The 12,389-nt window shown below is 40.4% G+C and overlaps 1 protein-coding gene across 1 annotated transcript in view; it reads left to right on the top strand.

Moving 5' to 3' along the window:
• Nucleotides 1–12,389, top strand: part of CAMK1D (calcium/calmodulin dependent protein kinase ID) — a 462,879-nt gene that overhangs the window by 288,624 nt on the left and 161,866 nt on the right. Inside the window, exon 3 of the mRNA XM_019656989.1 lies at nt 3,891–3,965. Within this exon, the coding sequence (XP_019512534.1) occupies nt 3,891–3,965 (75 nt within the window). The remainder of the gene's footprint in view (nt 1–3,890; nt 3,966–12,389) is intronic.

The raw sequence follows: 12,389 nt of genomic DNA, 5'->3' as shown, positions 1-12,389 counted from the left end.
CAACATTGTTACAACTTCTCAAACTTAATTGTCAGACCTCATATTCTTTATAGGCAAGTAGCTGTGGAGCTGCCTTAAGAAAGTGAATCTAATGTCAGGTTTTATTTGCAAGTGTAATATCTACCTCATGATGGTTACTAGTTCTACTCTATTATTTGATACCCTATCCTTGCTGCTATGTTTTACACTGGGATCATTGCTTTCAGTTCTGAATACCATAGTCTCAACCAACAAGAGTGACAGTGACATGATGCGAGGCATCTGTGTGGGAGGAGGATTGGTCGATGATAAGAGAAGACTAAGCAGAGACATAATATCTGTCAAATGATTGTAAGATATATGAGAAGAGGGCATGAACTTGTTCTGTGTTGCTCCCAAGGGCCCCTGCTAATTATAAGGTGGCTGGCTTCTGGTAAATATAAGAAAGCCTGCCTGTGAAATGTCCTAGCTGCAGCCAGTTGCCCTCTGTGCGGGTTCTATGAGACTGAGGTGCCACTCCTGTGATGCCTAGTACAGTGCCTGGTACATGGTAGGTGCCCAGATACGTGTGGATAGATATTCGTATGGCGTTTTCTGGAGATAGCCTAGGTACTAAAATAATGTTAGAATGTAAAGTTCAGTGTTTGAATATGTTAGGGAATCTAAAGATGGAATAAAAGTACCTGAGGACAGCTGTGGGAGGCCATCATGTTTTCTTTTATCGTGTTCTAACATATACAAGTTAATTAAACCACTTTTCTGAAGAGACGTTTAAGAGGCCATGTTAGGGTTTTCTGAAATTTCTGAAGCGTGCCTGTTCAAACATTACCCAACCCGGCTGGACTGCCATCATTTTCTTGAGGCCTGCACCATCATTCTGACCCAGACAGGGCCTGGCTTTCTCTGAATGTGGTGGCAGTTCTACAGAGTTTAGCATTTAACTCTTTCCTGATTGCTTCATGGGTCTCTCTGTCTAAGTGATGAGCTTTTAGAGGGCAAAACCTTATTTTATTTTATTTTTTTTCTTACATTCTCCCAGACACATAGCAGAAAGTCACCAAATGACAGTTGTTTGATTCTCTAAGAGGGATAGTCAGAAGAAGTATCATTCCAGCCACTGTAAGACCTCATGAAAGACATGTCAGGGTAAATAGACTTTAATTTCTCCATTCCCTGCATCCAGAGAAGGGATTATATTCTTAATGTATTAGAGACTCCGACTTTGGCTGGGCAAGTGCTTTGTACATAGTTGATTCTTTGTATACAGTTGAATCTGTATTAATAGCTGTACACCAAGGCTTAAGCTGCCTTCTTGGCTCAACCTCTAAGTCCAGCAGGGACATCTCTAAGCCCCTGGGGCTGACTCATTGACTATGATTTATGTAACTAGGGTGGCCAGAGTCAGTACCTGAAAATGCGGGGCACCCAGTTACACTTACTTTCAGATAAACAACAATGCAGTATTTGGGACGTACTGATACTTAAGAAGTATTTGTTGTTTATCCAGAATTAAATGTAACTGGGTGCCCTGCATTTTATCTGGCAGCCATACATATAAACCCATCCCTTTCATTTTCCCATAAGCCTGAGATCTTAATTAACCCCCAAATTAACTCAACTGGAAGAAAGTCCTTTTGCCCATGTGATTGATTGCAATGGCACATTTTAAACAGTTAATAAAAGGGAAAACCCATATGCTTATGCATTTTGTGGTCATATTCTTCCAGGTATATCCAATAATGATAATTCCACGAACATCTAGGTTGTTGGAAGTCCCAAATTAATCTGTCTTGCTTTTCCTTGGTGGCATATAGTTTGTGCGGTTCACGTAATATATTGCTGATATTATTTTGCTCAGGTATCACAGTGACCATTGCTGACAAATAATTAGGCTTACTCATTGGAATTAGGTGAAATGTGAATTTAGCCTAATCTATCATCTCAGCTTCTACACACAGTTGCACTAACAGGAGCTGGAAGAATCAAAGCAAAGCATTGCTACTCTCGGTTATCTATTTTGTTCCCTTCTTTCATCAGTGCAAAGGCAAGATACTATTCTGGTTGGTTCCACCTTATAAATTTCTTTTTGAGGGGCAGACATCTCATACTTAGGAAAATTGCCTCCGTTTTCCCCAACTAAATAATGATTCCTGCTGTTTAATAACAACAACCTTTAAATTCCATTCACGCAGGAAACATTTATTAAGCAGATTGATGCAGGTACGAGGGGAAAACCCAATGACCAAGATGTAGTCCCTGCTTATAAGGGCTCACAAAGAATCTGCTCGTTAAATGCTGGCTTTTAGGTGGTTCAGCAATCATTTTGGTGAAAAGTTTGCGGTACGAGCTAATTAGCTCATCGAGTAATGAAATGGTTCTCCTCAAATGATTTAAATAAATCTCAAACCTTACATTCTGAGCAGAAACTGCGCTTAATAGGGAGTCCCAGGGGCCAGCGTTAGGCTGTTTCCTTCTCCCTTGGTTCTCCTGGTGGAGTGTGATCCCCAGACCATGGCATTAGCATCTCCAGGCCTGTGTTAGAAATGAAGACTCTCATGCCCCACCCCGGACCCTCTGACGCCCCGCCCCGGACCCTCTGACGCCCCGCCCCGGACCCTTTGACGTCCTGTCCTGGACCCTCTGACGCCCCGTCCTCTACCTGCTGAATCAGGACTTGCAAGTCAAACCAGAACCCCAGGTGATTCGTGTGCACCCCGAAGTTTGAGAAGCACTGGTCTAGTCCAGCTGTACTTGGTGGTATACAGATCATCTGAGGCTTTTGTTAAAACAGATCCTTAGGCCCCACCCTCAGGAATTCTAATTCTGTCTGACAGGGGCAGGGCCCTGAGAATTTGCATTTCTCACAAGCTCCCAGGAGATGCTGGTGCTGCCTGTTTGGGAACCACTCTTTGAGCAGGAATCCTCTAGTTCACCTGGGGTACTGAACTGGCATTTAGTGGTGGTGGTGACTAGAAGCCCAATGAGGGATCAGCCTGGATTTCCTTTGCCTCCACTGGAGTCATGAGCATGGCAGTGAAATTGTCTCCTAGACTAGAAACATCTAGTCTGTTATGGTGGTGGATTTGCATACAGTGAATTGTTCAGGCCAGTCTGTGATGCCATTGTGAGACTACAGTGAAGGAGAATGAAATTCTCCGTAGGGTCCCAGGCATTTGAATTGGGCCCTGCAAGATAGTGGGATTTTGACAGGGCTGGCCCATCCCTGGGATTATATGAATAAATGTAAGAAGGTTGGGATATACGTGACACAACAGGAGTTAACCCAGTGTTGCTACATTGGAGGGTATAGAGCCTCGGGAATGAGGGAGAGTGGAGAGTAGGCGAGGAATATTGGGAAATAGGTCTGGGAAAATGTCTGGGTTCAAGATTGTGAAGAGTGTTAAACGTCACCTTAACGAGCTTGGATTCTGTCTTATGTTAAATAACAAAAATTCAACTGAGTAAATTTTAAAGATCTAAGTGGCTGGATTGAACAATTCGTGAATCGGGCAGCATCCCACCTAGCAAGTATTAATAGAAAGGAGCTCCGAGGAGCTGTGCAAAATGGAAGGCTTATAAGCAGAAGGGGAAGACAGTGGATTGTTTCAGGCCTAGGTAATCTATTTATGGGGACAAAAGGGGGGTATGTAGCATATTACCTCCTGGGTCAACCAGAAAATTCCAGACTGACCAGTTAATATTCCATTCCTCGGGGAGGTTGTAACTGCTGTTAGATTAGGTATTGAGTCTCGGGTTGCTGATGTGGGGCTTAGCACAAGTGACTTCATTTTGGGCCTGTTGTTTCTTTTTTAAAGCTTAATGACATCAGTTTTGAAAAATTTTCATGTCTCATTGTACTTACTATTCTCTATGTGTGTGTGTGTGTGTGTGTGTTTCATTTTTTCTTTCAGGATTAAGCATGAAAACATTGTTGCCCTGGAAGACATTTATGAAAGCCCGAATCACCTGTACCTGGTCATGCAGCTGTAAGTACCTTTTTCAACTGATGAGCGTTGCAAGCTCCAATGCCGAAAGGGCCAGGTGATAAAATGAACTAATGTGGTGGGCCAGGTAAGACAATGTGGAGTGGTGAGGACTGTGAGACGATGGAGAGGCGTGGGTCTAACCAAAGACAGCTGGCTGAACACAGGCATCTGCAGGCCTCACTTGGTCAGCCCGGCAGCTGTTGGGCCAGACTGAAAATCTCAGGTGCCCACACTGGGATCCGAGGCTTCCATTGCAGGATGCTTACATTCAGGACGGCTGTCCGGCTTTTTAACGTGCGAGGTCCAAATGCCGCTTCCTGAAAGTACTTCTGTGGGCTCGCTGCGAAGTGCACTCTGCTCTTATCTCTGGGAGGAACTCCCTCCTTTGTCTTCATTTCTAGGGCGGCTGGGGGAGGTGGCAGCAGATGGTAGCCGTGTGCTGGGTCCCTTCCCTTGACTTTCCTGCTGGCACATAAACGCATGTATCGTGTGACTGCACAGGAGTCCATGCCTGAACAGGAGAAGTATAACTGAAGTCAGACCTTGACATTATCAGCCCCAGTAGATGCTTTCTGCATTCTAGCAACACTAGAGATTACCAAAGAGGGAGGAAATAAGAAAGCTGGATATTCAGGTAGAGACTTGAACATGTAGTCTTTTATTTTTTATTTATTTATTTATTTATTTATTTATTTATTTATTTATTTATTTATTTATTTATTTATTTATTTATTGTTAGTTTCAGGTATGCAGAACAATGCAATAGTTATCCTTTTCACCCTCACAAAGTACCAACCCCCCTCCCCCATCTACTGCCCTCCCACCCCGATATCATACTTATCTATTACAATTCCATTGACTCCATTCCCACACATGTAGTCTTTTAAATGTAAGATGCTTGCCTCCCCACTCATACAATGCTTCCCTCTAAGTAATATAATTCCTAGGAGTAGCCCAGGACTAGATTTATTAGACTTAAGTGCTGGAAACTGTTACATTGGTTGTGCTTTAACCATGACCCAAGTGAATAAATTCTGAAACGCCGTATTATTGAGCTGAGTAACTGAAGAGGACTTTTGTTGAAGGTCAGAATACAGACTTAAATTTCCCTATTTATTGATGATTTTCAGAATTTCAGTTGCCAGAGGTATTGAGATGAATGGAGGGTTAGACTAACAAGTTTTTAAAATCGATTTTCTTTTTCCTCATGAATATTTAAACAACACATTAACTGGGGATTATGTTAGGATGCAAATGAGTGTTTCTTAATGCATTTTCTAAATCTTTCATTATCTTTAAAATATTTTTAGTAGGTTATGACATGTCTATATAAACATTAAAAAACATATCCAGACTGCAAGCTTATCAATGGTTTTTCTCTGGCAAACGACAGTCCCAGGTAGTGAGCAGCAGTTTTACAGATTGGTGTGGTATTGTCACCCATGAGCCTGGCGCTCAAAGCAATTTTGACTGCAAGTTCCATGGTAACACCTAACTACCTAAGTGTAGTCTTTCCTAGTTCCTTGCTATTCTGTTTGTTTTACAGTTTGCTATATTTCTAGTTCTTCCTAGAGAGTGGTAGTCCTCCCCAATCTGGAGACACTCCCTAGACGCTCATGTGACTTTGTTTTATGTACTGTTTGCTCTTAAAGAAGGAAGTGAGTAAATTTCCCTCAACTATTGATTCCTCAATAGGAAGAATATGACATATTGGTGACAAGAAAAAGCTCCACAAAATGTCAGTAGTGTGTTTAAATGTGTGCTTTTTTTATTGGTGATGCAAAAAAAAAAGTTTTAATACTTGAATCCAAAGCTATATGTATTCACTTGCTTAAGTTCTCTGTTTATGGAACTGTCACTAAAGAAATCAGTTTAAAGTCCCCCAAATATGCAAATCTCAGCCCTGCCCCTTACTAGTTAGGTGAAATTTGGCAAATAACCTGGCCTCTCTATTAGTTTCCTTAATGGGAAAAATTGGGGATCATAGCAGTATTTACATTAAAGGGCTATAGTGAGTATTGAATGAGAAAAACGTGTGGGAAATGGCCTGCCATAAATAGCAGGTTCTCAGTACAGACTGGTTTCTTTATTTGCATCCGTATCATTTCATCAGTATGTCTGTGCAGATAAAGTCGTAACTTGAACCATCGTAGATTGGGGACCATCTGTATACTTACCGACAGAAGTTTATGTAAATATCGTTTGGTATGAGACCATAAAAGTGTTTGGAACAGAATGAATCTTAGAACAAAGTTTGGAGATTGTACTGTCCACCCAGCTGTCCCCACCCCTCACTGAGTGTTTTTTAATCATGGCTTTCCTCTTTTTTGCATTAATCCTAAAACCGCCTCATATAAACCACACTTATTCAGAATTTGTGTTACTGTAGAGAGGAGCTGGGCTGGAACGAGCTTTTGGGGTACACTGTATCAAGTTTGTCGGGCAAATTAATCACAGAATCCAGATCTAGAGGTGATGAGTGTTTGAAGCACCTAAGGAAAAACTATGTAAGTTAAGCAGTTTAGAGACACTATTTACATCAACACTGAATATGCTAATTACACAAACTGTTAACTTGTATGAACTGTTTTTTCATTGGTTCTCATTACTTTTTTAAAATCAACTTTATCGAGGTATAATTTACGTACAGTTAACTGCACCCATTTAACCTGAACAATTCCGTGATGAATGTGAGAGAATCATACCGGGGAAGCCACCACCACAGTCAAGAACGGAAAATTGCCATCCCTTTAAAAGATTCCTGATGGCTATTTGAAATCCCGCCTTCCTCGCCGCTGACCCCAGCCAATCAGTGCTCCACTTTCACTCAGTAGGGGTTCTTCTGCATTTTCTGAAGTATTATACGAATGGAATGACATAGTATGTACACTTTTGTATGTGGCTTCATTCCTTCATCATAATCATTGACATTCATCCTTGTAGTAGCATGTCTCAGGAGTTCGTTCCTCCTTAGGGCCAAGGAGCATTTCATTGTTCTGGAGAGCACACATTTTATCCACTTCCTTTAGATAAGCATTTAGCTTGTTTCCAGTTTGGGGGCTATTATGAATAAAGCTGCTGTCATCATGTACAGTCCTTGGTCTGGATGTATGTTTGGGTGAAAACCTAGGAATAGGATGAGTGGGTTGTAAAGGAGATGTTATGTTGAACTTTTTAAGAAACTGCCAGACAGTTTTCCAAAGTGGTTTTATTCTGTTACCTTTTTGCCCGCAGCAAATGTAAGTTCCTGTTCTCTACATTCTTGCCAACACTTGATGCTTTCAGTCTTTTCAATTTTAGCCATTTTAATGGGAGTGTAGTGGTATCCCATAGTGGTTTTAATTTTCATTTCCCTGATGTTAATGATGTCAATCATCTTTTTATGTCCTGATGGGCCCTTATTATATGTTCTTTGGTAAAGTGTCCAATCAGATTCTTTACTCAGATTTTTTTTTTTAAAGATGTTTATTGGGAAATGGGGGAGGGCAACAGTGTTGGGGAATTGGGGCAGGGGAACAGCTGAGTTTTTGTCCTTCAATTAGTTGTGGAGGATGCAGCAAGCTCAGCTCCAAATCCAGCCGCGTTACTCAGCTCAAGGTGCCGAGTTCAGTCTTAGTTGCAGGTGGGCGTAGCCACGATCCCATGCGGGAGTTGAACTGTCAGCTTTGTTGTTAAGAGCACATGCTCTGAGTTCAGTCTTTTAGTTGCAGGTGGGTGTAGCCGACCATCTTGAATAGGCAACCTTGTTGTTAGGAGCAAGTACTCTCACCAGCTGAGCCATCCTGCCACCTGTTGGCAGCTCAGCAGCAGCTCAGCTTGGGCGCAGCTCACTGGCCCACGTGGGAATCGAACCGGTGACCCTGTTGCTCAGAGATCACACTCTTGAACAAGCTCTTAACTAACTGAGCCACTCGGCCGGCCCCTTTACTCAGTTTTTATTGGATTGTTTGTCATCATGTTCTACATTGGAAGTGTTCTTTATATATCCTATCCTTTGTCAGAGATACATAATATAAATATTTGTTTTCATTCTGTAGCTTGCTTTTTTTGTTTTCTTAATGGTGCCCTTTTACAAACAGCTTCATTGAGATATAATTCACAATACCATACAATTTACCCATTTAAAATGTAAATTCAGTGGGTTTTATTAGTCACAAGGTTGTAAAGTCATCACACAATCTAATTTTAGAACATTTTTATCCCCATAAAAGAAACCCTGGCCCCATTAGTGTCACTCAATTGTTCCCTCCCCCAGCTCCTGGTAGCCACTTACTTTCTGTGGCTGTGGATTCACCTATTGCAGACATTTCGTATAAATGGAATCATAGAACATATGTTCCTTTGTGACCAGCTTCTTTCACTTAGCAGAATGTTTTCAAGGTTCATCCATGTTGCAACCTAAGCAGTACTTCATTCCTTCTTATTGCCAAGTAATATCCCATTATATGGATATATCACATTTTACTTATCCATTCATCAGTGATGGGCATTTAGGGTATTTCCACTTTTTGGCTATTAAGAATAATGATGCTAGGCTATTATGTTATTAATAATGATGCTATTCATGTACAAATTTTTCTGTGGACATACGTTTTCATTTGCCTGAGTATATACCTAGGGATGGAACTTCTGGGTCAAACGGCAATTCCATGTTTAACATTTTCGGGAACTGACAAGCTCATTCCAAAGTGATCACACCATTTTACAATCCTGTGAACAGTGTGTAAGGATTCCAATGCCTCTACACCCTCTCCAATGCTTGTTTTATCTGTCTTTTTGTTGATAGTTATTCTTGAATGTGAAGTGTATCTCATTGGGGTTTGATTTGCATTTTCAGTGCCATTTATTGGGAAGACTTCTTTTCCTAATTAATTGCCTTGGCATCTTTGTCAAAATTCAATTGATAATATATGGCTGGATTAATTTCTGGACTCATTATTCTATATGTCTGTCTTTTTGTCAATACCACACTGTAGCTTTCTTGTAAGCCTTAAAATCAGGTAATATAAGTCCTCTAACTTTGTTATTATTTTCTCTTTTTTTTATTGTTAGTTTCAGGTGTACAGAACAATACAATAGTTACCCTTTTCACCCTCACAAAGTAACAACCCCCCTCCCCCCATCTACTGCCCTCTCACCCCCAATATCATACTTATCTATTACAATTCCATTGACTCCATTCCCACACTATACTCCACGTCCCGTGACTATATGTATATATAATTATAGTTGACATACAATGTTACTCAACATCAGCTTCAGAAATACAGTGCGGTGGTCAGGCCTCTACACTGACTATGAAGTGGTCTCCCTAACAAGACATGAGTCCGTCTGGCCCCCTAAAAGTTATTCTTTTCTTAAAATTGCTTTGGATATTATAGATTATTTGCATTTTAATATAAATTTTCAAATCAGCTTATCATTTTTTTTTCTTCAAAAAATGCTTTTGGGAATTTTGTTTTGGATTGCATTGACTCTGTCTAACCATTTGGAAACAATTGAAAACTTAAAATGTTGAGCCTTTTAATCCATAAACATGATTAATATCTTCACTTAGATCTTTCATTTCTCTTAATGCTTTATATTTTTCAGTGTGTTGTGGTCCTCATCTTCGTGGAATTTATTCTGAACTATTTTTTTATCTCATTATAAATAGGTTTTTGTTTTATTTTCCAGTGGCCTGCTGCTATCATATAAAAATGCAGTTGATTTTTGTGCATTAACCTATGGCCTTGCTAAATTCATTTGTTACTTATATAATAGCAGTTGTTTTATGGATTTCTGAGTACTTTTTATATAAACAATCATATCATTTGCAATGTACATTAATTCTGGTTGGTTCCCAAAGGAAATCTATTTGGTAAAACTCTGATAGTTTAGTTCTAAATATTAAGTGTATTTTGAAGTCATAATTATGTTTCTTTAAAATGTTTCATATCAAATATTTTGAAAATTCAAATTGGCCTCTTATTCCTTACTTTCCTCCGTTGGTTATCTAAATCAGTGAGATTCTTAAAAAGCAATGGCAAAAAAAAAAAAAAGAAAAAGCAATGATAGAAACCCTTGATGTATCAGAATATGAGATGTACTGGTAAAATATTTGCCTTGGTTGGAGGGTTTTATGGGCTTTATTGTTATTTTTGTAATTGTGCTTTTGGTTTTTGTTGGCAAGTGGAAAGTATAAATAGTTTTTGTTCGTGAGATCCCCATATATTTTCTGTCTTGTCAGTGGAAAGTGGTTTTCGTTTCGTTTTGTTTTGATTTGTTTTTTTGAAGAGCTTTGATTTGAAGAGCTATTCATTTCTAAATAGTTGGGGAGGATCTTGAACACAACATTTGGAGGGACTGTATTTTACAATATTTGTGCCTGGGAGGTTTTTGGTTTCCTAGGAAACATCATATTGGGCACTGATGTTTAGATATAATAAGGGATGTTCAGTACCCTAATTTTATTACTTAGCTAATTGCTATTTCGATTCTGAGGACTGTAGTATATTTGTTCCTGTGTTGCTGCAGCAGAAGAGACTTGAGTGTTTATAGAGGTCTATGTTTAAATTTTATTTGGGTTTTTGGACAAATATATATTTTTTCAGAATACAATTTTTGGAAGCACTCTTCTTTAGATAATGTGAGGTGATATGATGTTGAGTTAAGTTACAGATGAGAAGTCAGNTACAATATTTGTGCCTGGGAGGTTTTTGGTTTCCTAGGAAACATCATATTGGGCACTGATGTTTAGATATAATAAGGGATGTTCAGTACCCTAATTTTATTACTTAGCTAATTGCTATTTCGATTCTGAGGACTGTAGTATATTTGTTCCTGTGTTGCTGCAGCAAAAGAGACTTGAGTGTTTATAGAGGTCTATGTTTAAATTTTATTTGGGTTTTTGGACAAATATATATTTTTTCAGAATACAATTTTTGGAAGCACTCTTCTTTAGATAATGTGAGGTGATATGATGTTGAGTTAAGTTACAGATGAGAAGTCAGTTGTTTGGAGTTTATTTCTCATCTGACTTTGCTTGTGGAAGATCAGCTCATATTTGGAGGTGATAAAGGGCGTGCCCTCATCTTCCTTTTTCATCAACTTAGGGTGTAAAATATACTTCAGGCTGATTTTTTTTTTCAAGAAGGGGATTATATTGCCTATTGAATTATATCATATTTTCAGTAAGACTTAAATTTCTATATGTGGTTAACTCCTGAATTTTATATCATCAGCCTGGACACCCCCACACACACCTTGAATCCAGCCTTGTATTGTATATCTGTCTGCTCAGTAGCTCCACTTGGCTGTATAATAAGCATCACTTACTTATCAGATCCAAAATAACCCCCTGAATTTCCCACAGAATCCTCTTCTCCTGCTCTCTGTCTCATCTTAGCAAATGGCAACTCTATTCTTCCAGTTGCTCTGGCCAGAACACACAGTACTCCTTAACTCATCTTTTTCTCTTATGGCCTACAATCCCATACATTGGCACATCCTGTGGCCCCGAACTTGAGACTACACCCAGAATCCAACTGTTTTCTTATCACCTCCACAGCTACCACCCTGGTCCTGGACGCCATCATATATAAAACTTATCTTTCTTCCCCCAGCCTTTCCCCACTGCACTGTTCTTTCTCAGGATATTAGCCAGACCTTCTCATGCTCCTGTTGAACACTCCCATTGGCTTTCCATCTCAAAGTAAAAGATTAGAGCGTTCTGTGTCCAGACCCTCTGGGAACCTGTCTGACCTCATCCCCCACACCTCTCGTTATTTCTTTCTTTTTTTTTTTTTAAATTCTTTTAATGAGAGTTGGTTATATATATATTTTTAAATTGGGGAATTGGGGGGATGGGAACAGTGCTGGGGAACTGGGGAAGGGGAACAGACAAGTTGCTGTCATTTTTTGTTCTTCAGTCTAGTTGTAGAGGACGTTACTTCACTGGCCCAAGTTGGCACCATCATTGCGCTCTTCCCGGGCGAGGCAGATCAGTCGCCGGCTTCTGGACGGCCGCTTACGGTGGCTGCTGGCCGCTCACGCTGGGTGCTGCCTACATACAGTAGCCCATGGCAACCCACTGCCACAGAGGTTGCAGCCTACGCTGTTGCAGGCAACTCACGGCAGCCCAGCTCCAGGTTGAGCTGTTGTTCAGCATCTTAGCTGTGGAGGGCAGTGTCACTGGCCCTCATATGTGGGATCCGAACCAGGGCCCTCTGGCATCCCAAGCCAGCTCTTAACCATCGCGCCACTCGGCCGGCCCACGCCTCTCGTTATTTCGTTGAGTTGCAGCCAAACTGGCCTCCTTGCTGTTCCTCAAACACGCAAAGCCTGCACCCCCATAGGCCTTTGTTCCTGTTCTTCTCTCTGCCTGGAACACTTTCTCTTAGATAACTTTATGCTGTCATGGAATGAAAGAAATTTAGAGTTTCT

The sequence above is a fragment of the Hipposideros armiger genome, unplaced genomic scaffold (genome assembly GCF_001890085.2).
Source record: "Hipposideros armiger isolate ML-2016 unplaced genomic scaffold, ASM189008v1 scaffold_271, whole genome shotgun sequence".
NCBI classification, from domain to species: domain Eukaryota; kingdom Metazoa; phylum Chordata; class Mammalia; order Chiroptera; family Hipposideridae; genus Hipposideros; species Hipposideros armiger.
This window is presented reverse-complemented; position numbering and strand designations above follow the sequence as displayed.